The 21982-nt window shown below is 36.3% G+C and overlaps 2 protein-coding genes across 4 annotated transcripts in view; both read right to left on the reverse strand.

Moving 5' to 3' along the window:
• Nucleotides 1–7656, reverse strand: part of LOC150099871 (RCC1 domain-containing protein 1-like) — a 165256-nt gene extending 157600 nt beyond the window's left edge. The window contains exon 1 of one of the 3 annotated variants that reach the window (XM_090403863.1): nucleotides 7538–7656. In XM_090403863.1, coding sequence (XP_090259989.1) covers nucleotides 7538–7598 — 61 coding nt within the window. In that variant the 5' untranslated portion in view covers nucleotides 7599–7656. Of the gene's footprint in view, nucleotides 1–5969; nucleotides 6405–7537 lie in introns of those variants that run through there. The other 2 variants (XM_090403861.1, XM_090403862.1) reach the window with 2 other exon arrangements.
• Nucleotides 6271–7072, reverse strand: LOC150099872 (dynein regulatory complex protein 8-like). The gene has a single exon (XM_090403864.1). It carries the CDS (start codon nucleotides 6974–6976, stop codon nucleotides 6434–6436), a length of 543 nt encoding a protein of 180 aa, XP_090259990.1. The 5' UTR covers nucleotides 6977–7072; the 3' UTR covers nucleotides 6271–6433.
• Nucleotides 7657–21982: the final 14326 nt, after the last annotated feature.

The raw sequence follows: 21982 nt of genomic DNA on the forward strand, positions 1-21982 counted from the left end.
TATTATATGGATATCTTCATGGAGTCAGAATGCCTATCATGGGAAACCCATGCAAACCTCTATACATGCAACACCTATCATACCTCTCCTTAAACTGATTCACTGTCAGGACACTCTCAATTATCTGTCACAATCCATTCCACTCATTCCCCACTCTCCAAGCAAAAAATCTGGTCTGCACACTCTTACACAACTTCCGGGGTGATCCCTAGTTCTTTCTCTTTGTTTGTCAATGCTGAAAATTCCTTTTGTGTCATTTTTATTGAACCCCCTTAGTAACTTATAACTTTTTATCATAAAAAAAAAAAAAGAAGACTGTTGATTAACACGCAACCAATCAGGTATAAGTTATATGGAAGAAAACAGAAAAATAACTTTACAAGTGATGAATTTTAAATACTTAGGAATTCAGATTAACTCAGAAGGCATTAACTGTAAAAGGTCAAGCACTAAAGACAAAAGATTTCTGGATATTTAAATGAACACATGCAACTTTTTTTAATGAATTTTTTTATGTTTCCCACTGATGAGATACAAGTAGCCCAGTTGTAAGATACTTCACTCACAAACACTGTTTGCTTACACTTGGATAAAGAATTAAACTAAGACTATAATTTCTTGGCATCTTTAAGCATTCGAGTTTTTTTTTTTTTGGTCTTCCAGTACTTGCTTTCCATTTTTCAGTTCATCTAATTATTTTATTTATTTATTTTTAATTCTGTCAAACATGCTCTTACTATTTCTTCTTTCCTTCTTGCTACCTATCTGTTTACCAGTTGTAAGGCACACTTTGTGTATATTCCTTCTTTTCTGATCTTACTGAATATTGGTCAATTGGTAGAGCCTCTACTACTAATGGCTCAGCAAAAAAAAAGTTAAGCAAGTTTGAGTGCGGTTAGTAGTTGGAAGGGAATTAATCGTTCAATGCTGTTGACACACTCTTCTTCAATGAGGCTTTGGACTCCCTGGAGGTGTCACATAATAATAATATTGTTTTTCCCACAGTTTTCCTAAGAGTTTTAACTTATGTATTTGAAACGCGAGCTGAAACATTTAAAATATCAAACAGTTAAACACTATTACAGAAATGAAAACTGTTAGGAAAGCTGTGGGAAAAACAATATTCAATAAGATCAGAAAACAAGGAATATACACAAAGTGTGCCTTACAACCGGTAAACACATATGTAGCAAGAAGGAAAAAGAAATAGTAAGAGCAACATGTTAGATGGAATTTAAAAAAAATATAATAAAAATAAAAAAATAATTAGATGAACTGAAAAATGGAAAGCAAGTATTGGAAGACCAAAAAATGAAAAAACTGGAATGCTTAAAGATGCCAAGAAATTATAGTCTTAGTTTAATCCTTTATCCAAGTGTAAGAAAACAATGTTTGTGAGTGAAGTATATCTTACAACCAGGCTACTTGTATCTCATCAGTGGGAAACCTCAGTAAAGGTCAAAACCAGTCTGGGTAGTGGTCCTTCCCACGTTCTGGTTATTATATACATATGAAAGGGTGTGTGTTTTGCATTACGGAATACTAAAGCATTTGATGTGAAGTCGTTAGCCTCTATATACAAGTAGCCCAGTCATGAAGATACTTCACTTGATGAAATCCTTTCTTTTAGTGTTTCACGGTGATCAGCATTGATTTTAGAAATTATGGACTTTACAACTGTGTTATAAATAACTCTTTTAATTTCCCAACGTTTCGAACTTCATATTAAGATCATCATCTGGAGTATATACAAATATACAAGGACAATATGAGTTACGTTACACACAGTAAGCTAAAGAAACAATGATTTGATCACCAGTTATTCTACTGGCATAACCTCTAGTGAAAAGGGGGGAAAAATACAAATTAATTAATTATTTAGAAACTACATCAAAGCTAAATTCTATTTAAGACAACATGAGAAAGACATTCTTTCTTATAGATAGTCTTCTTTCAGAAACAAGCAACACTTCACAAACATAATCAAAGACATTACATTAGAAAAAGATGATTTATTAGTCAGTTTTGACATCTCTGCCCTCTTTACGAATGTTCCAATCAATGACACAATCCTTCTTTTACAGAACAAATTCCCTCCAGATATCAGGGCACACTTTGTGCATGTATTATGTTCTGGTTATTTTGTATGGCAAAATGCTTTCTACCTACAAAAAGTAGGCACAGCCATAGGCTCGCCATAATTCCCCCCCCCCCCCCCCCCCCGTTGCTAACTTTTATATGGAACATTTTGAGCAACATGCTCTAGATTCCTCTCCTTTAAAACCCAAAGTCTGGCTTTGATATGTTGACAATGTTTTTGCGATCTGGTCTCATGGCCGCCAGACACTAGACACTTTGCTTAGCCACCTAAACAAATAACACAAATGCATACAGTTCACAATTGAGATTGAAAAACAGAACACACTACCGTTTCTAGATACACTTGTCACACATCTTCCTTCTGGCAGTCTTTCCTTCACTGTTTACCGGAAACTGACACATACTGGACAATATATACACACAAACTCCTACCACCACCCAACACAAAAACTGGGTGTCATTAATACTCTAAAAAAAAACAGTGCTTTGAAGATCTGCTCCAATGAACATGTGCTGAAAGATGAATTTCAAGTTATCAGCAATACTTTTCTAAAAAATGGTTACAGCCAAAACACTATTAACAAAATTCTCTACAAGACCTCAATAAAAAACAAAGATAAACCAGACTACGATAAAACTATAACCATTCCTTACATTAAAGGGCCAGCAGATAAAATAAACAAAATAATACAAAAATACAACCTCAAAGCCATCTTTAAACCTCCTGCAAAATTAAAAAGCTTACTCAACTCATCCGAAGACCCACTCCCTCTGCTGACCCATCCTGGAGTACACCATATTTATTGCACCTGTAATATACCATATATAGGGGAAACAGGATGCACAATTCCTATCAGACAAAAGGAACATAAATGACACATTAAATATAATAACTATGGTGAAGCTGGCCAATATGCCCAAATGCCCTGAACACTTCATAGAATTGATTGGAAAAGCACCAGTTGTTTACATCACACCAAAACATGGTATGAACGCAAATTTAAGGAAGCCTGTGAGATTTTTATCAACCACCCTAATCTGAACAATAATGATGGTCTAAAAATCCCAAGCATATGGAAGGCACATATTCTACCCATGGAACCTTTCTCTCTAAGAATTAACAATAAACAGGACTGTAGATAATCCAGAATCCTAAATCTAAAATAACGATCGTAATGTTAAAAATAGGACATCATTGTTACTGAAGAAGACTATCTATAAGAAAGAATGTCTTTCTCATGTTAGCTTAAATAGAATTTAGCTTTGATGTAGTTTCTAAATAAATAATTTTTTTTTTTTTCACTACAGGTCATGACAGTAGAATAACCAGTGATCAAATCATTGTTTCTTTAGCTTACTGTGTGTAATGTAACTCAGCTTGTCCTTTTATATTTGTATATACTCCAGATGATGATCTTAATATGAAGATCGAAACGTCGGGAAATTAAAAGGGTTATTTATAACACGGTTGTAAAGTCCATAATTTCTAAAATGAATCACTTGATGGAAGTTTTTGCACTTGGCTATGCTACCAATTATGTATTTGGTTTAATCCTTTATCCAAGTGTAAGCAAATCAGGACTGGGGCAACTACGGTGTGACACCTTTTGGCAACTGGTATATGGAAATGTGACTTCTCCATTACTTCCACCTTAGTATCACCACCTCTGGGTCTGGCTCCCACTGATGAGACTTCAATAAAGGTTGAAACCAGTCTGGGTAGTGACCCTTCCCTTAATGCATAGTATTATACATGTCAACAAGCAGATTTGCTTTGCATTATGGGATACTAAGGCAAGTGATGAGAAGTTTTACCACCTTTGCCACAAGTTGCCCCAGTCCTGAAAATACTTCAGGAGCAAACTTTGTTTGCTTACACTTGAATAAAGGATTAAACCAAATATATAACTGGTAAGATACTTCACTCATAAACATTATTTGCTAACACTTGGATAAAGGATTAAACCAAGAATATAATTTCTTGGCATCTTTAATTTATAGTACAACCAAGTGAAAAAAAAACTTTCAAAGATGGACTGCACCAAGCATTGTCTCAATAGGTCTAAGATAAAGAAATAGAAGATGATGAAAGATGTCAGAATGCAATGAGGGAAGCAAAAAAACTGACTGTTTTGATGGATGCAAGTGATTTATTATTATTAATCAGAACCTTTATGGAGTCATAAAATTCATCGTGGGAGGTCCATCTTAGACAATACAGTCTATCATACCACTCTTTAAACATATTCACCATCTGCACTCTATCAGACAATGACAGAGTCCATATCATTTACATAATTTGTGCTGGATTATTAATCTGCATAATTTCATAGTCAATCTTCGATAAAAATTGATGAATCACTAGGCTAAATGCAAATTATTAATCTAAATTAAAAATAGAAGTTTTGCATTGATATGCATAACATTCTGTTGCTATATTTTTTTTAAACATTATAATCATGTTATATACACTTTTATTCTTATTATAATAACATGAGGATGCTTTATAAAAAGTTTTTCAATTGAAGCGAGCCAGTTGATGTCACACAAGGTTGTAGTTTTTTTTCTCTCCTGCATAAACAGGCAAACCAGTCAGAGAACAACATATGTGATCCATAAACAGAGAAATACAATGATGGATTGCAAAATGGAATGGTACATGAGAGCTCTCCTGCAGTGGGACTCAATAAAGATGCTGGGTAATAATAATGATAGTACTGATATAAATGAATACTGTCATAAAAAATGATAGTATTCATTTATCTGAAGAGAAGACAACAGGTAATTTAAAATACTGCACACATTCTTACATCAATGCTCAGAGTTTTACAAATTACAATAAATCAAACAAGGAATGATTTCATGGAATATGAGGTCATCATTGGAAGTTGAATAAAGCTTTAGTCAGCAAGGATGTGAGGTCTAGATTTTTTGCTACCAGGGTGGTGAACAAGTGGAATGGATTGCCTGTGGTGATTGTTAGTTCTTCATCAGTGAATCAGTTTAAGGAGAGGTATGATAGGTACTGTTGAATAATGGTTAGCTTCTGCCTCCCATTGCAAAATTTTGGTGAGACTGTGGATGATGTGATGTGATAAGCATATTGTGAACTATGCTGTAGGTCTCCCACAATGAGTCTTTTGACTCCATGGAGATACCCATTAATAATAATACTATTCATAACATTTCACTACCTGAATAACAACACTTCTAATATATGGGTCTATTTTCAATGACACTTTTCACTGTGGTTTACACTTCATGGTCTGCTTTTAACTTTCAAACTGTCAGTAAATTCATAAAAATTAATAAATAAAATAATCATAATTTGGTTACCTAGTTATCAGAGAAATATTGTGAAAAAAATCCAGAAAGTTACTAAAGTAATGTGGTGTCAGGTCTCAGAAATGGCAGATATGAAAACAGAATGGGATGTGGGATGACAGGAGTAGAACAAAAGGCTATCACGGGAAGTTGCAAATGGGGGGAGGGTTAACAAGCACAGTTTTGTATGGAGAACAGAATACATAGTCCAAGAGTGTGGTGTGGGAAGAAAGAGTGAAAAAGTTTAAGACATGGTTTGACAAGTTTGTATGCAACAATCACACAGAACCAGATTTAAGGTTGTTGTAGTCCCTAAACTATAACTTTTAATGGGGGGGGGGGTCATGTACCGAGTAAATTTCAGATTATCTATACCAAGGCCCCTTGTAATGTGAGGTACTAAGCTATAGCTTGTCTAGCTTATGTGCAGATCATGCAGTCAGGGAATACAACAATATGTCTATGACTCTATGGAGCTCTAGTAATCTAATAATTATGTATTAATCTAATTATTATTACATAATAATAATAATTTACCAACCTACCTGTAGTAAGAATAAATAAACAACACCATCCCACATATACTTCTTGAATATCATATGTATTGCCATCAAAACAAATGTTAGTGTTTATGAATGGCAATGTCTGAAATGAACTTTTATTTCTGTCTGATTGAGATACTGCCACATTATTTTTAGAAACACTTTTCACTGTAGTTTGTACTTCTTGATCTGCTTTTAACTTCAGAAGCGTTAGTAAATGAAATTCATCAAAACCAAAAAACAACATTTTCTCAATAGCTTTCAAATTACTTTTTATTTCAGCCATACTGAAATTTATTTATTTGAAATGTTCCACATTTTTCATTACCTAAATTAATAAGAATGGTATATAAAGTTATTTATTTACTATCGCTCTTAACAAATGAAATTAAAACATTCTGCAAAATTGTCTACTTTGAGTGCTTTCCGTAACTCGTTAATTTAATAAAACAATCCTTCAAGAACAATTAGAGAGTATCTGGCACCACTAGTTTGTCCACGAATGTCAGATATTCAATATTTTTTGTGTCAGAGTCTCGTGCCGCCAACATCATTTCTTCCATTTCCTCATCTGTAAATGGTTCTCCATAGTCTGTAAGAAATGCGAATAATTCATCAGTGGTTAAATAACCTTTACCCTCGACATCGAGAACTTTGAAAGCTTCTAACAATGCCTCTTTTCCGGAAGGCTTGAATCTGTGTTCTAGTAGAATGTTCGTCAGAACTGGAAGTAACTTAGCTAAATGCACATATCCTGGTGAATCCTCATCTTCAATCTCGGTCAAAAGATCTTGTAATTCCGTTTCCGTTGGACAGCAACCTAAAGATCGGATTACGGTACCAACCTCCCTAATGTCAATTGTTCTAGTCTGATCTACGTCAAATATTTCAAACGCTGCTATTATCTGTCTTTGAATATCTGATTCATATGACGTTTTACCAGAAGGTTTTAGTTGTGATTTCACAGGCTGAGTGGACTCCTGCAATGACAATTCATTTTTTTCTTGCATTTCTTTCTTTACTTTATTACAGCAATTCGACCGATAAGTAGAACACTCTCTCCGCCTCTATTAACCTTGAAATGTTTTTCTATTTGAATGTACCAAATACGAATCAGCTTCATGGGAAACGTAGAGCATGCAAATAGTTTATTTTTTATAAGGGGGGGGGGGGGGTATGGATAGGCATTTAGAGGTAAATGCAACTAGAAAGCGTGCAGTTCCGTATGTTTACAAGGATAAGCATTCAGAGATAATTGCAATTAGAAAACATGTAATTATTACTATTAAATAGTTTCGTATTATTTTGCACGAAGGTTATGGATAGGAATTTAAAGGTAACATTTCATTCTAAAACACGCATTTTCCTCTAAATCCCTATATCTATCTACTTGTATATAATATATACAACAATCCCTCAATTAATGCGTCCCCGATTAGTGCGTCATTTTTTTTTTTCTATGTCCAAATTCGATTAGTGCGCCTATATACATCTTAAAAATAAATATTACAGATTTTAAACATTTTCGATCTATACATTTTTTATGGCTAACTATTTAAAAATTCACTCACCAGGATGAAATAATTTAGTTACCGATTTGAAATATTTTACAAAGTTATTTTCTAATGGCATTCTACACTATTTCCATATACACCATGTTCCAAATTTACCGCCAAAATTTATGTCGTCTGCTTTACATAGAATTTTGCTGATCATATCATGTGGAATTGTTTTCCTAAGTTTTTATTTTAAATTATTTTCCTAACCTTTAATTATGAGTCCGGGGCGCACCAGTAGTGTCCGGAGCCTGTGTGCAAAACTTTAGTTGACGCGCCTATACCCAGTAGCATGCCAGTAGTGTCCGGCGCCAGTGTGCAAAACTTTAGTAGCCGCCCCTATCCCTCCCTCCAATAAAAAAATCACTTTTAAAAAAACGTTTTTTAAAAAAAATATTTCCTCCTCTTTGGCGCCTGTGTCCGTCACACACATTGCACATATGGTCGGCGCGCCCCTGTCATGAGTAAAACAATTAGTGAGCGAAAAATAGAACTGTGAAAATGATTCGAAAAGTAATCTCATTGGAAGAAAAACTTGAAATAATAAAGAAAATGAACAAGGCGAGTCCAGAGCAGAGATAGGACAAGAACACAAAAATGGGCGAATCATATGTTGGGTACAAAGAGAAAGGTAAGGCTGCTTCATGTTCATCATGCATGCACTCGAAATCAAAGTATTATAGTGATTGAATTAAAGAGACTTCTTTTTCCATGGATCGAAGATTGTAACCAAAAATGGATTCTGCTAAACCTTGTTAAATAAAAAGCATTGTCTCTTTGTAACCTGGAAGGAAAGGGCTATCAATGATTGAAAAGAAGAAGAATTCCACGTTAGTGATGGGTGATTTATCAAAAAAGAAATAGCCTACATAATGTTCTAATCACAGGAGAAGCTACAAGTGCAGATAAGGAGATATCCAGAGATTTTGAAGAAAATTGTGTAAGAAGGAGACTATTGTGATCAACAAATATTTAATGTCGATGAAACCGGTCTTTTTTTTTTTTTTTTTTTGGAAGCGGATGCCTTCCAATACGTTTTTTCTCAAAATGGAGAAAAACATACTAATACTCAAAATGGAGAAAAACATACATAAAAACATAGAAGAAATTGTGCAGAATTTTTATAATGATCTCTGTGCAATAAGTGCCAAGTTTTCGAACCTATCATTCCAAAACCAAGCAATATAGCAGATGTACTTTCAGAAGAAATAGAACATGCCCATAAGAAAATGAGAAAAGATAAAGCCTCGGGACTTGATCATGTTAAGGCGGAAGAAATCCATCAAGGTGGACCAATTATTCTCAAAGCCTTGGCTGCCAGATTCACGTGTTACTTCAAAGAAAAAAAATTCCCGAGGAATGGAAGACAAGACCTAAAACCGTACTTCTATTTTAAAAAAAGGGAACAAGGAAGACATAAAGAACTATCGTCCTATCTCTCTACTCTATCACATATATAAAATCAAGATCAGAGTATTACTGAACAGAATCTCGAATACTCTCGAAGACAAGTCCAGTAGAGAGCAGGCAAGATTCAAAAGAGGCTTCTCCACAACAGATCATATTCAGATCATTTCACAACTAACAGAAAAATGCAGAGAATTTCGAATCCCTCTGTTTCCTTTTTATTGATTTTAAAAAAGCATTTGATACGATAGCACACAATACAATCATCAGTGCTTTACTGGAAATAAATGTGGACCCTACTACATCCACATAATAAAAGAAATTAACAAAAATCAGACCACACAAATAACCCTATTTGATCAACCTATAAATATAGATGTAAAGAGAGGGGTCCGACAAGGGGATGATATCTCTCCAAATCTATTTGCCAGCACTATAGAATACATTCTGAAAAAAAAATAGACCAAAAAGGAGAAATAAGCATAGATGATGAAAAAACTACAAATCCTTATATTTGCCGATTATCTAGTACTGATGTCCCACAACCCAAAAGACCTAGAAGAAATGGGTGAAAAAATATGCACAAACAGCAGTAAGATAGGCTTAGAAATGAATCTAGAAAAAACAAAATGGCTCAAAAACATCTACACAAATGACAGTCACCTATGTATTAATAACATCCCTATAGAACAAGTTGACTCCTACAATTACTTAGGACAAACAATAAAAATGAATAACGATTTATCTGAAGAACTAGCAAAAAGAAAGAAAGCTGCAAGGATATCATTCAACAGACTAAAAGAAACACTTGCTGGTCCAAATCTTGACATCTTTGCGAAGGCAAAACTATTTAATAGTGACATTCTTCCATCACTCACTCACATATGGATCAGAAACATTGAACACAACAAGAAAAGAAGAGACTCTCAGAATAACTCATCGTGCAATAGAACGCAGGATTTGTAACATCAGCAAAATGGAACATGTTAGAAACACAGAACTAAGAAAGAGATCAGGCATAAAAATATGGTAACTGCAGTATATGAAAGCAAGATGAAATGGGGCAGGTCACATAGCCAGACTCAGGGATAACAGATGGACATATAGAATACTCAACTGGCAACAAAGAATAATGAGAAAAGCAGGAAGACCACCTACAAGATGGGAAGATCCACTAGTGAAATCTATGGGTATAAGATGGAAGAGAGAGGCTCAAGTTCGAGATCGTTAGAGAACTTTGTGACCTGCACTCATGGAGAAATCCTAAGTGAAACACAGGTCCAGGAAGGTAAATTATCTTTTATTATCATGCGAACTTACTGTTATTTAAATACTTCTACCGAATTTGTTTCATACCTTTCATTAAATTCAGTGTAATACGCTATTCAGTTTCTTTAACTACTCAAAATGAAACATAAATTAACTAACATATTCTGTTCGATTCTCTTCGTGACGGGAAGAATCTTTTTGTGGGCATTTTCAATCAAAGGTGAGTTTGCCGATCTCATACGGAGGTAGCAGGGGTTTTTTCTCCCGGAAACTCGGATTTTTCATCCTGTATACAGGCAAATCGGCCCTTTAGAACACACGCAATTTACAGACAAAAAATACTAGTTGTGGTGGTGGGCGGTAGATGGCTTTGATGTAGATGATAGGTAGTAGAGGTTCGGTGTAGTGGTAGAGACAGCTGTATAGTAGGTGTCCTCCCGCAATGAGTCTTCGGACTCTTTGGTGGTGTCACGAATAATAATAATAACAATAATTCTATTCATGGTATTTAAATGGTTAATTCACATATTCATAATTATTGACCTGTAAATATCAAGGCTTGTAAGCAGGTTAAATAGCATTGTTTATAATCACTAAATGTTATTCTGCTTTTAATTACACATTTCAATTCCCTAATTTTTCATAGTTTCTGCTTACTTTTAATAAATATAATTTAGATCTTGATGATACAAGCTCTCATTTTTTTCTCCATTATTTTAGTCCTTCATTTTACCGAATACTTTCTAATGATATTGAGGTATACTCTACACATTGCTTTTTAATAGCATAATCAGAGGTATTAAAGAGCTCAATTGCGGTTTTCATATCTACATAAAAATATTCAGTATTTAAGTGAAAAACAATGAATCAGTGTTCCGGTATTTAATAATAATAATAAATTATTATTAAATTCCAATATATTTAAATATGATTTTCATATTTGCGTTTCATAACATCTTAAGTTCATCATCATCATCAAATTCCCGACATGTACCCTCAAGGGTACACAGAATACTATCATAGTGCTACATGAAACTTACATCATTACTTTCTATCTACAATTTTCCTCCAAATCAATCTGTTACTTGTCAAGACTCCAACATTATCAGACCTTATATTACTCTCTTCTAAGGCACTTTTTACTGTATCAGTTCACCTACAACTTGGTCTTCCCCTGGATCTTTTTCCTGCCAACCTCACAGAAAACTTGCTTTGCTAATCTTACCTCTCCCATTTTGTTTAAGTGACCACACCATCTCAGATTAGTTCTACTAACACATTACTGGATGCTAACAATGTCAAGTTCTTTCATCGATGCCATCTTTATGCCTCTAATCTTTCACAGGACTCTCATATCTGTGGTCAAGTTTTTTATTTCTAACTCAGCTCTCAGATCGGTAAGCTAAAATTGGTTTGACACTCTCTTGTATACAGCTAATTTAGTGTTTTGGATAATTTCCTGCTTATTCCACATAAATGTATTCAGTTTACTACCTAACATACCAGATTATTTGATTCTGTTGTCTATTTAATATTTAATTTTCCATCTTATTAAAAATCGTTCTTAAGTAGCTGAAATGTTTTACTTGATCTATAGGTTCTCCTTTCACAATGCAGTTGACATTTTCAATGATTCTGCCTATTTTCATTGTCTTTGACTTATTGTTGACCTTCGTACCATATCTATTACAACAGTAATTCAATTTAGTGAGGGAATCTTGCAAACTTGTAGCGGATTTATTTAGCAGTATAACATCATCAGCATAAAGCAAAGAGCTGAGATTGACATCTCCAAATTTGATATTAGGTTCATAAGGTGTTTTTTTCTTCATAAGGTGATCCTTCATAAGGTGATCCATACAGAAATGAAAAATAGAGGGGATAATGTACATCCTTGTCTGACACCAGATTTAACATCAAAAATTTTCCTGTACTAAATTCAATTCTATCTGCTGACTTACAACTCAAATAAAGACTTTGCTTAATATATTGTCTCCTTCACACAACACAACTGTAGCGTTTCTCTCCTGTTACCTTGTCATATGCATTTTGCAGGTCTACAAAACCTAAATACCGATCTTTGTTGTATTCCCATGATTTCTCAACTATTTGTCGAAAAGTGAAAATCTGATCCTGACAGTCTTTATTTGGCCTGAATCCAGCTTGTTCTCTTCACCAAGCTTTTCTTCCACAATCCTTGACAAGCATATTTGCTTACCAGGAACACTGAGTAGAGAAATACATCTGTAATTCTCACATTCAGTTTTAATTCCCTTTTTATATATAAGGGTATTATGAGAGCTTTACTCCAGTCGTTTGGAATTCGTACCTCTGCCCACAATATAAATGATGATAAAACAAAATGAAAGTTGTACATTATGCAAGATCAAAAATTTTGATCTTGCCTTCCAGGATACATAGTCCCTTATCCATGGGGGACACATTCTATGACACCCTGCAGATACCTGAAACAGCAGATCATACCGAACCCCACATGAAATTTTTCAGTGTTTAAGGAAAAAAATAAATACATCTGTGTTCTATTACAGCGTAGCTTAGTTGAAGTGGCGCTTGCGTACTCTGCGCTTGGTCACTCGAAGACAGACTTAAGTTCAAATCTAGTCGCCGACTGGAGAAATTTTCCTAAGCATCTCTTCGACCTATTCCTGAGTTAGTCGAATTCTGCACTGGCAAGCGTGTTTTTCCTACCGGAAACTCTGGTTTTTTTATCCAGTAAACGCAATGAAATCGACAGCAGTACCCGCATTATTTCAGACAGTAACAAGTATCTTGTAACGGTTAGATACCAAGAGGTGGCAGCACTTGTTTGCCAGCCTCTTCATCGGTGGCTGCTATAATTCACTAATTATAGCAGCCACCGCATGCATTGGTCAGCTTACGAGTGTTGAGGCTTAAGTGTTGTGAAGAATTCATGTTAGAGGTTTAATAGAATATTAACAGCACTGAGAAAGGATTAAAACTAATTTTAATACTTCCAATATTTCATCTCCGTCACAGAGACATCTTCGGGGATTACAAAAACTTTTTGTAACAACACACAAATGCAATACAAAGTGAAACTAATGTGATATCTAGGTGGCGCGCCCGCTATGGGCATTTGCAGGGAGCTTGGGATGTAAAGAGGGATCTCTGATAATTAAAGTTTCCCAAATTTTGGAAAGCTTAATGCCACCGTATTTGTTTAAATTAGGTTGATTAATGAGTGCGGATTCAGATTCAAAGAATAGTCTTTCTTTTTTGAATTTACTATGATGAAGCATGGTCGTTTTTTTTCCAGGAGATCCTGTGTGATGTACCCAAAACATAGTCTGCAAATCCGGATTGACCATAATTATGCTTGCAGATGAAGGAGCTGTGTTCTTCTAACAGGATGGATGCTGACCTGCCTGTTTGTCCGAAGTAGGCAAGAGGAGGGAGCTGGTCTTTAGTGGAGCGGATAAGGGTAGCAAGTTTACGGTGGGGATTAAAAGCGGTGTGGAGGTCGTACTTTTTTAATGATCTGGCTATTTTTTTCTGAAGTACCACGAATGTAAGGAATGGTGATGGCATTTCTGAAGTCCTTCTGAAGAGATGGTCAGGGAATGGGGAGGGAATTGATTAATTTTTAATTCTGTAGTCATTATTGCCATTGGAAAGGAAGGTGTTGTGTATGTATTTGAGTTCGGTTGAAAGGGCAGTTTTACTGGAACAAAGATTGTGGGCCCCCTATCGGTGCGAGTCTTAATAATATCATTTTGCTGGGAGGGGTGGTGGTGGGAGAGTTTGTGAATGTATCTGCCTGTATGAGTAGATTTTCTATATACAGAGAATGAAAGGTTACCATTAGGAAGGCGTGTTACTAAGGTGTCTAAGAAGGGTAAACTATTATTATTTTCCTTTTCCATCGTAAATTGGATTTTTGGATGTAGACTATTGAGGTGATTGAAGAAGGAATCTAATGTGTCTAGGCCATGAGGCCAAATAGAGAACACATCATCTACATATCTCAGCCAGATAGAAGTCTTTAGAGGGGAAGAGTCAATGGTTCGTTTTTAAAAAAATTTTTCCATGCAATAATTGGCAAGGGGGGGGGATCCATGGCAGTTTCCTCTATTTGTCTGTAGATTTGATCTTCCAAGAGAAATAATCAGAGTTGATGGCAAAGGAAAATTGAAACTACGCTTATCGAGGCTTTAAATCGGCTTGCCTTTTTAAAAAGATGTCGGAACTCAAGAGTTATTCCTAACTGGGTTAGGCTTAAAACCAAATTTAAATCTAATAAAGCCCTCTGGATATACAAATGTCCTACTCTGGCACAATTACGAGAGCAGATTACTGAAACTCGCGCCAGCCTCGCTACGACAAACGCCGTCATTGTCTCTTTACGGATACAGCTCTCCGCTATACTCAATCCTGAACTTTGGTCTATTCTCCTTAGCATCTCAGAAGCTTCCTCTCAAAAGGAATTCCAGAAAATAAAAAATAAACACATCAAAAAGTTCAATAACCTTTGCAAATCTAAACCGCTACCTGAAGTTCAACCGTTCCATACAGTGGTCAATCTATTGTCCAAAAGATTTAGCGAAGATGGCGTTAGTGCATTAAGCCTCGGACACAATTTTGCTGTCGCGCCTATTGAAGTTCCGGTATTAGATATTATGTACAACATCGAACGCGGAATCTGTCACTTAGCTCCAGAAACAGCCAATAACATCAGACTTGACTTAGCTAAAATTCTCTCCGTTCTTCACCTCCTAAAGTTAATTTATCTTCCAGTCAACTCGCTGCCTAAAAAAAATTACGGAAAGAAAAAAAGTATTGTCATCACCAGAGCTGATAAGAGTAATGCCACTGTTGTTCTCAACTCCTCAGAATATAATCGGAAAATGGATATTATTCTCCATGATCGCGCTACCTACATAACACTGGAACACAATCCCACAAAAACTGAAGTTAAAAAAATTAAAAAACCTACTTTAAAATGTTTCTTCCTGGCCTCCTGACATTACAAAAAAACTCAAACCATTCTGTTCTCGTTCCCACCGATATACGGCTTACCCGAAATCCACAAACCTAATTCTCCCCTAAGACCTAGAAGATGCCACTAATGCACCTTGCTACAAATTATCAAAGCAGCTAGCTAACTCTTTGACCCCTCTCACTGGTCTTACCTCATCTTATGTAAAAAAACTCCACCCATTTTAAAAACTTAATTGAAAATCTTATTTTAAATAATACAGATATATTGGTCAACTTTCACATCATCTCTTTGTTTACAAATATTCTCCTAATCGACACCTTAGCACTTTTAAAAAAATGTTTTTCCTTCTGATATCTTAGAGCTCTTTTCCTTTGCCATCAACTCTGGTTATTTCTCTTCGAAGAACAAAATCTACAGAGATAGAAGGGACTGCCATGGATTCCCCCCCCGGTCTCATCCCCTCTTGCCAATTATTACATGGAAAAAATTTTTAAAAAACGAACCATTGACTCTTTCCCTCTAAAGCCTTCTATCTGGCTAAGATATGTAGATGATGTGTTCTCTATTTGGCCTCATGGCCTAGACACATTAGATTCCTTCTTCAATCACCTCAATAGTCTACATCCAAGAATCCAATTTACGATGGAAAAGGAAAATAATAATAGTTTACCCTTCCTAGACATCTTAGTAACATGCCTTCCTAATGGTAACCTCTTTCTCTGCATATAGAAAATCTACTCATACAGGCAGATACATTCATAAACTCTCCCACCACCACCCCTCCCAGCAAAATGATATTATTAAAACTCGCACTGATAGGGCCCACAATCTTTGTTCCAGTAAAACTGCCCTTTCAACCGAACTCAAACACACACAACTTCCTTTCCAATGGCTACAATGACTACAGAATTAAAAAAAAATAAACAATTCCTTCCCCATTCCCAGACCATCTCTTCAGAAGGACTTCAGAAATGCCATCACCATTCCTTACATCCCTGGTACTTCAGAAAAAATAGCCAGATCATTTAAAAAGTACAATCTCCACACAGCTTTTAAGCCCCACCATAAACCTGCTGCCCTTATCAGCTCCACTAAAGACCAGCTCCCTCCTCTTTCAGTGCCTGGTGTATATAGAGTACCTTGTTCCTGTAAATTTGCCTACATCGGACAAACAGGCAGGTCAGCATCCATCCAGTTAGAACACAGCTCTTACATCTGCAAGCATGATTATGGTCGGTCCAGCTTTGCAGACCATGTTTTGGGTATATCCCACAGGATTTCCTGGAAAAAACTACCATGCTTCACCAGTAAATTCAAAAAAGAAAAACTATTCTTTGCATCTGCACTCAGGAATCAACCTAATTAAAGCAAATACAGTTGCATTAAACATCCCAAAATTTGGGAAACTTTAAGTATGAGAGAGGGCGCACCAACTAGATAGGACTTTAGTTTCACTTTGTATTGTATTTGTGTGTTGTTACAAAAAGTTTTTGTAATCCCCGAAGATGTCTCTGTGATGGAGAGGAAATATTGGAAGCATTAAGATTAGTTTTAATCCTTTCTCAGTGCTGTTAATATTCCATTAAACCTCTAACACGAACATTGGTCAGCTATCTCTGATTGGCTACCGGTGGAGATTGAACTGCCCACTCAGTCTCCGAAAGCTAGATAGGGTATAAACGCTTCGTTCAAAAAGACCGAAGGTTGGGTGGGTGTTCAAGCTATACCTGAGAAAATTCGTTTGGAGAGGGAAAGTATTCGACATGTTTTAATGGAAGAATTGAACATGAAAAAGGTTTTTGCAAAAATGGTTCCAAAAATTGCCATAAAAAAACAATCAGCTAATGCCTTTTTGTTCCCATATAGGGAATAGGCAGGCCGTTTTAGCCCTAACTTTTGGAGATTGAGTGGTCAGTTCAATCTCCACTGGTAGCCAATCAGAGATAGCTGGGCCAAGACTATCACTAATTAATCGGTACGCAGCGAAGGCGGTGGCTAACAACTGCAGCCATCTCGTGGTCCTTAACCCTAACACAATATATATATATTTTAATGTCTGAAAATGGTGTGGGTTCAAAGGCCGATTTTCTTGAGTTTACGGGACAAAAAACCCGAGTTTCAGGGAGCAAAAACCCACTTTCCCATGCCAGAGAGTGACTATACTTGGGAGCCGTTTGATAAAATGCTTCCTCTATTCGGTGATTAGATTTGAAAACAAGTCTCTTTCTTCACGCGGTCAAGCATGGTACAGTGCAAACGCCATTTCTACTGAGCAACAGTGTCAAAAAAAAAATCAGATGAAAAAGCACATTACAAGGAACTGCGTTTTGACCTTTTGCAATGCATTAATGATGAACCAAATTTGTTGAATGCAGTAATTACCTGTGATGAAACTTGAATTGTGTGATTCGGAAACCAAGCGACAATCAATGCAGTGGAAGTGTCAGCAACATCACCAAGACCAAAAAAGCTCGTGAGTCATTCGAAATGCAAGGTCATGTCGACTATTTTCTTCGATATCTCCAGGGTATTGTAATAGAAGAGTGGGTTCCTTCCCAGCAGCTAGACAGTAAATCAGCAGTATCACTTTGAAGTCTTGACGAAACTGCACAAACACATGAGAAGGAAATGACCAGAATTGTGGAGAAACGGTTGGATTTTGTACCAAGACAATGCACCAAACCCACAACGCTTTGTCTGTGAAACAGTTTTAAGCTAGTCACATTACTGTACTTGAGCACCCACCTTATTCTCCAGACTTGGCTCCCTGCGACTTTTACCTTTTCCCAGAGATCAAGTCGCTGCTCGAAGGAACCCATTTTTTGTCAATAGATGTGAATGCAAAAATGACGGAGATCCTCAACAGCCTTTCAAAAAATAATCTGCAGAATTGCTTTGAACGTTGGCAGCATCGTAGGCAAGGGAACTATTTTGAAGATCGTAGTTGATTTTCTCAATTTGTTAAATAATGAGATATACAGTCTCGTTTTTTCTGTCAGACCTCATATATTCATAGGAAGCATTCCACAGGATACTCACCTCTGAATCCTCCCAACCATTTCCTCATCCCCGAGAAAGGGGGTTAGAATTGAGCACAGTAATCGAGATGTGGGCATACCAAGGCCTTATGAAGAGGAACGACAACTTCCTTATCTCTAATTGTTAATCTGTTCTTCAATAGCCAAGCAATCTTATGAGCTAACTGCCTTAGCAATATGCCTTCTAAACTTTAACTCTCTACCACTACTCCTAAATCTCTAGCTTCATCTATTTCCTGGAGTACAACGCGATACATAGCTTGTAACCTATTTATCCCAAAATGCATAACTTCACATTTCTCGACATTAAACTGATACCCATTAACTTTTGCCCACACTAACATATTGAAATCGTCCTGAAAGCTCTGCACCTTGATTAACTATTATTTAATTTCGCATCATCAGCAAACAACTGAATATTTCCTATATAACTTATATAATTTACGTAAAAATTAAAAAGCAATGGTCAGCACTTGTGTTTCTCTCTCCATCAGTAGATAGGTCTTGGCTAGAAGATATACTATAGATAATTTATAGTATATCTGCTTGGCTGCTGTGGAGATTGACTGTTCCCCAGTCTCAAAAAGCTAGATAAGAGCCTGGCTTACCTATAGTGCAATAAATGGCATTAGAGGAAAGTGGAGATTGTTTAGATTTAGTTACTCTATCAAAAAAATTAGCTAAAGCTTTTCATTCCCTCATAGGGAATAGGCAAAGGTGTTTTTATCCCTATCTAATGTTTAGAGACTGTATTTTTAATGTTTTTAATGCCGGTACCAAATATTTTCCAAACATTTCTGTAACTTACTTCACATTTTTTTTTATCACAGAAAGTAAGTATCAATCTACGTTATATATACAGACAAAGGTAAATCATTATGATAATCATGATATGGCTAACAGAAAATGATATAGTTAGTGGAATAGAATATGAGGGGTATGGTGTGTTCAGGAAAGACAGAGAAAAGAATGTGTGTGTGTGTGTGTGTGTGGGGGGGTGTTATTGATGATAACTGATGAACTGCTGCCAAAGACAATAGAAGTTCAACTGCAGGATAGTGAAAATCGCACATTTGAGGCTATCTGGTGTGAGATTGAGGTCAGCAGAACAAAATTTACAGTTGGGTGCTGCTATAGACCACACAATGTAATAGATGATGGAGACAGTATGCATAGGTAAATAGACTCGATGAGTGGAGGATAGGTAATTATTATGGGGTATTTCAACTATGGTAACATTGACTGGAGGCAGGAGAGGACAAATGGGGAAGGAAGTGAAATTTATACAGTTACTAAGGAATGACTACCTGAGACAGCATGTAATGGAATATACTAGGGGTTCAAGAGTGCTTGACTTAGTAATTGCATCTGAGAAATTGACTATTATGAATATGACCATATTGCCACCAATTAGTAAGCGTAATCATAAGGTCTTGACCTGGGAAGTGGCTAAATGTGTGAATTTTCAATTAAGACAGGGTACACGTGGAATTGCCAGGCTGGTAAGTATGACAAGCTTAGGAGATTGCTTAGGCCAGTGCCATGCATGTTAGACTGCAAGCGCTGGATGTTGATAGTGCATGGGTAGTGGTTAAGGAGTGTTTGAGGGAGGTAATGGCTGACAGGACACCTAGAGTGCGAGAGTAAATCAAGTGGGAGTTAAATGGATGAATAACACCATTAAGCTTGAGCTGCAAAAAAAAAAAAAAAAGAGAGAAAAAGAAACAATTGTGGATGAAATTTAAGGAGAAAGGTGACCTGCAGGCACATGAACAGTACAAAGCACAGGCCAGAAGGGTAACTAGTGTGTTAAAAAAAGCAAAAGCAGATTATGAAAGGAAATTAGCAATGCAAGCTAAAGTGAATAACAAACAGTTCTTTCGATATGCTGCAAGTAAAAGAAAAAAAATATATATATGGCAAAATGATTCTAAGGAATGCCAATGGCAGGGAGATAACTGAATCTGCTGAAATAGTAGAATTACTAACCTGGCTGTGATATTGCAGGAATGAGAGAACAAATGGCTGATACACAAATTGAAGTGAATGAAATGGAGGTGAATAGTATATCAGAACCTTAATGTAAATACATCTGTGGGATTGGATGGTATACCAGCTTGAGTCTTACCTGAAACGGCAAAGGACTTGTCAGTTCCTTTGACCATATTGTTTAATTTTAGTCTCAGCTCTGGGTTAGTCCCAAGGGGAGGGGGGAAAGATAGTTCCATTGCATAAAGGAAGTTCCAAGACTGCTGTTGTAAATTACTGATCGATCAGCATATCAGGAATTGTTGTCAAGGTTTTGGAGATATTAGTCAAGAGAAAAATACAAGAATGGATAGATCAAAATGGGATACTGTATGGAAGACAGCATGGTTTTGTGAAGGACAGATCATGCCTCAGTAACTTGCTCATGTTTTATAATATATAATATGGTGACGGCTGAACTGGATAAGGGTAATGGATTTACAGTGATACTGCTGGACTTTGCTAAGGCCTTTGAGAAGGATACCATACGGAATTCTAATCAGTAAACTTCAGCACATGGGGATAGATATAAAGTTGGTGAGATGGATAGCAGGGTGGTTGATGGAGAGATATCAGAGAGTAGTTTATTCAGGAGTGGAGTCCAAAAGGCCTGTTCTGTTCTTAGACCACTGCTATTTAATTTGTTCATTAGTGATGTAGGAAAGGATCTGAGAGGAACTGTTCATTTATTTGCTGATGATGCCAAGTTGGGTAGAGCAATAGCAAATGGACATGCTGTCAAAATTTTGCAGGATGATTTGGATAGATTGGCAGTCTGGGCTAATTAATGGATGTCAGTTTAATGTAGCAAAGTGTAAGTTATGCATTTTGGAGCAAAAAAATTAGCAGCAGTATATCACATTAGTGAAACTGTACTCCAGGAGGTTGACAAAACCAGAGATTTGGGTGTGTTGGTGGATAGCGAGTTGAAGTTTAGGGGGCACATTGCAAAAGTGGCTAAATCAGCTCATCAGATCACTTGGTTACTGAAGAATACTTTTGATGAGCAGAGCTAAGCAAGTTATTGTTCCTCTTTATCGAACCTTGATAAGACCCCATCTTGACAGTAGTCAAGATGGGGTCTTATCAAGTGTGCCAAGATCTGGCCCCTGGATTTCTTCTTGATGGGAGGAGATAGAGAGGATCCAGAGGAAGTGACCAAGATGATAGCTGGTCTATGGAAAGAATCTTACAAGAACAGGTTGAAGATCTGTCTTATCAGAAATTGGTTGATAGGCAGTAAACGGGTGATATGATTGAGACAGTCAAATTATTGAAGGGTTTTTACAAGATTAATTCAGAGGAAAATTTTCAAAACAGGTCTGGTGATGGAAAAACTAAGGCCATCCATATAAACTGAGCAAGAGTGTTAGAACCAGGTTTTTTAATTGGAGAGTAGTGAATGAGTGGAATAAGCTGCCACAGTTTGTTGTGGTTGCCTTGACTGTAAATGAATTCAAAGAAAAGTATGATAGATACTGTGCAAATGCCGAATATTTGTTCTTGATATGTTTAAGGCCTCCCTCGATGAGTCTAAGGACTCCTCGGAGTTGCTGTAACAATAATAATTATTCATTATATTCTATGTCATGTTCCATTACAAAAAAAAAATCAGCTAACATCTTTTTATTCCCGTATAGGTAGTAGGTGAGGACGCTTTAGCCCTATCTAACTTTTGGAGACTGTGTGGGGAGTTCAATTGCTACTGGTAGTCAATCAGAGATAGCTGGCCCAAGG

This window comes from Typopeltis vanoorti, chromosome 14, assembly GCF_054136105.1.
Source record: "Typopeltis vanoorti isolate ZY-2024b chromosome 14, IOZ_Tvanoo_1.0, whole genome shotgun sequence".
Classification (NCBI taxonomy): Eukaryota; Metazoa; Arthropoda; class Arachnida; order Uropygi; family Thelyphonidae; genus Typopeltis; species Typopeltis vanoorti.

Coding starts and splice junctions, on each gene's coding strand:
- LOC150099872 (XM_090403864.1), bottom strand. CDS start 6,976: ATGCAAGAAAAAAATGAATTGTCATTGCAGGAGTCCACTCAGCCTGTG.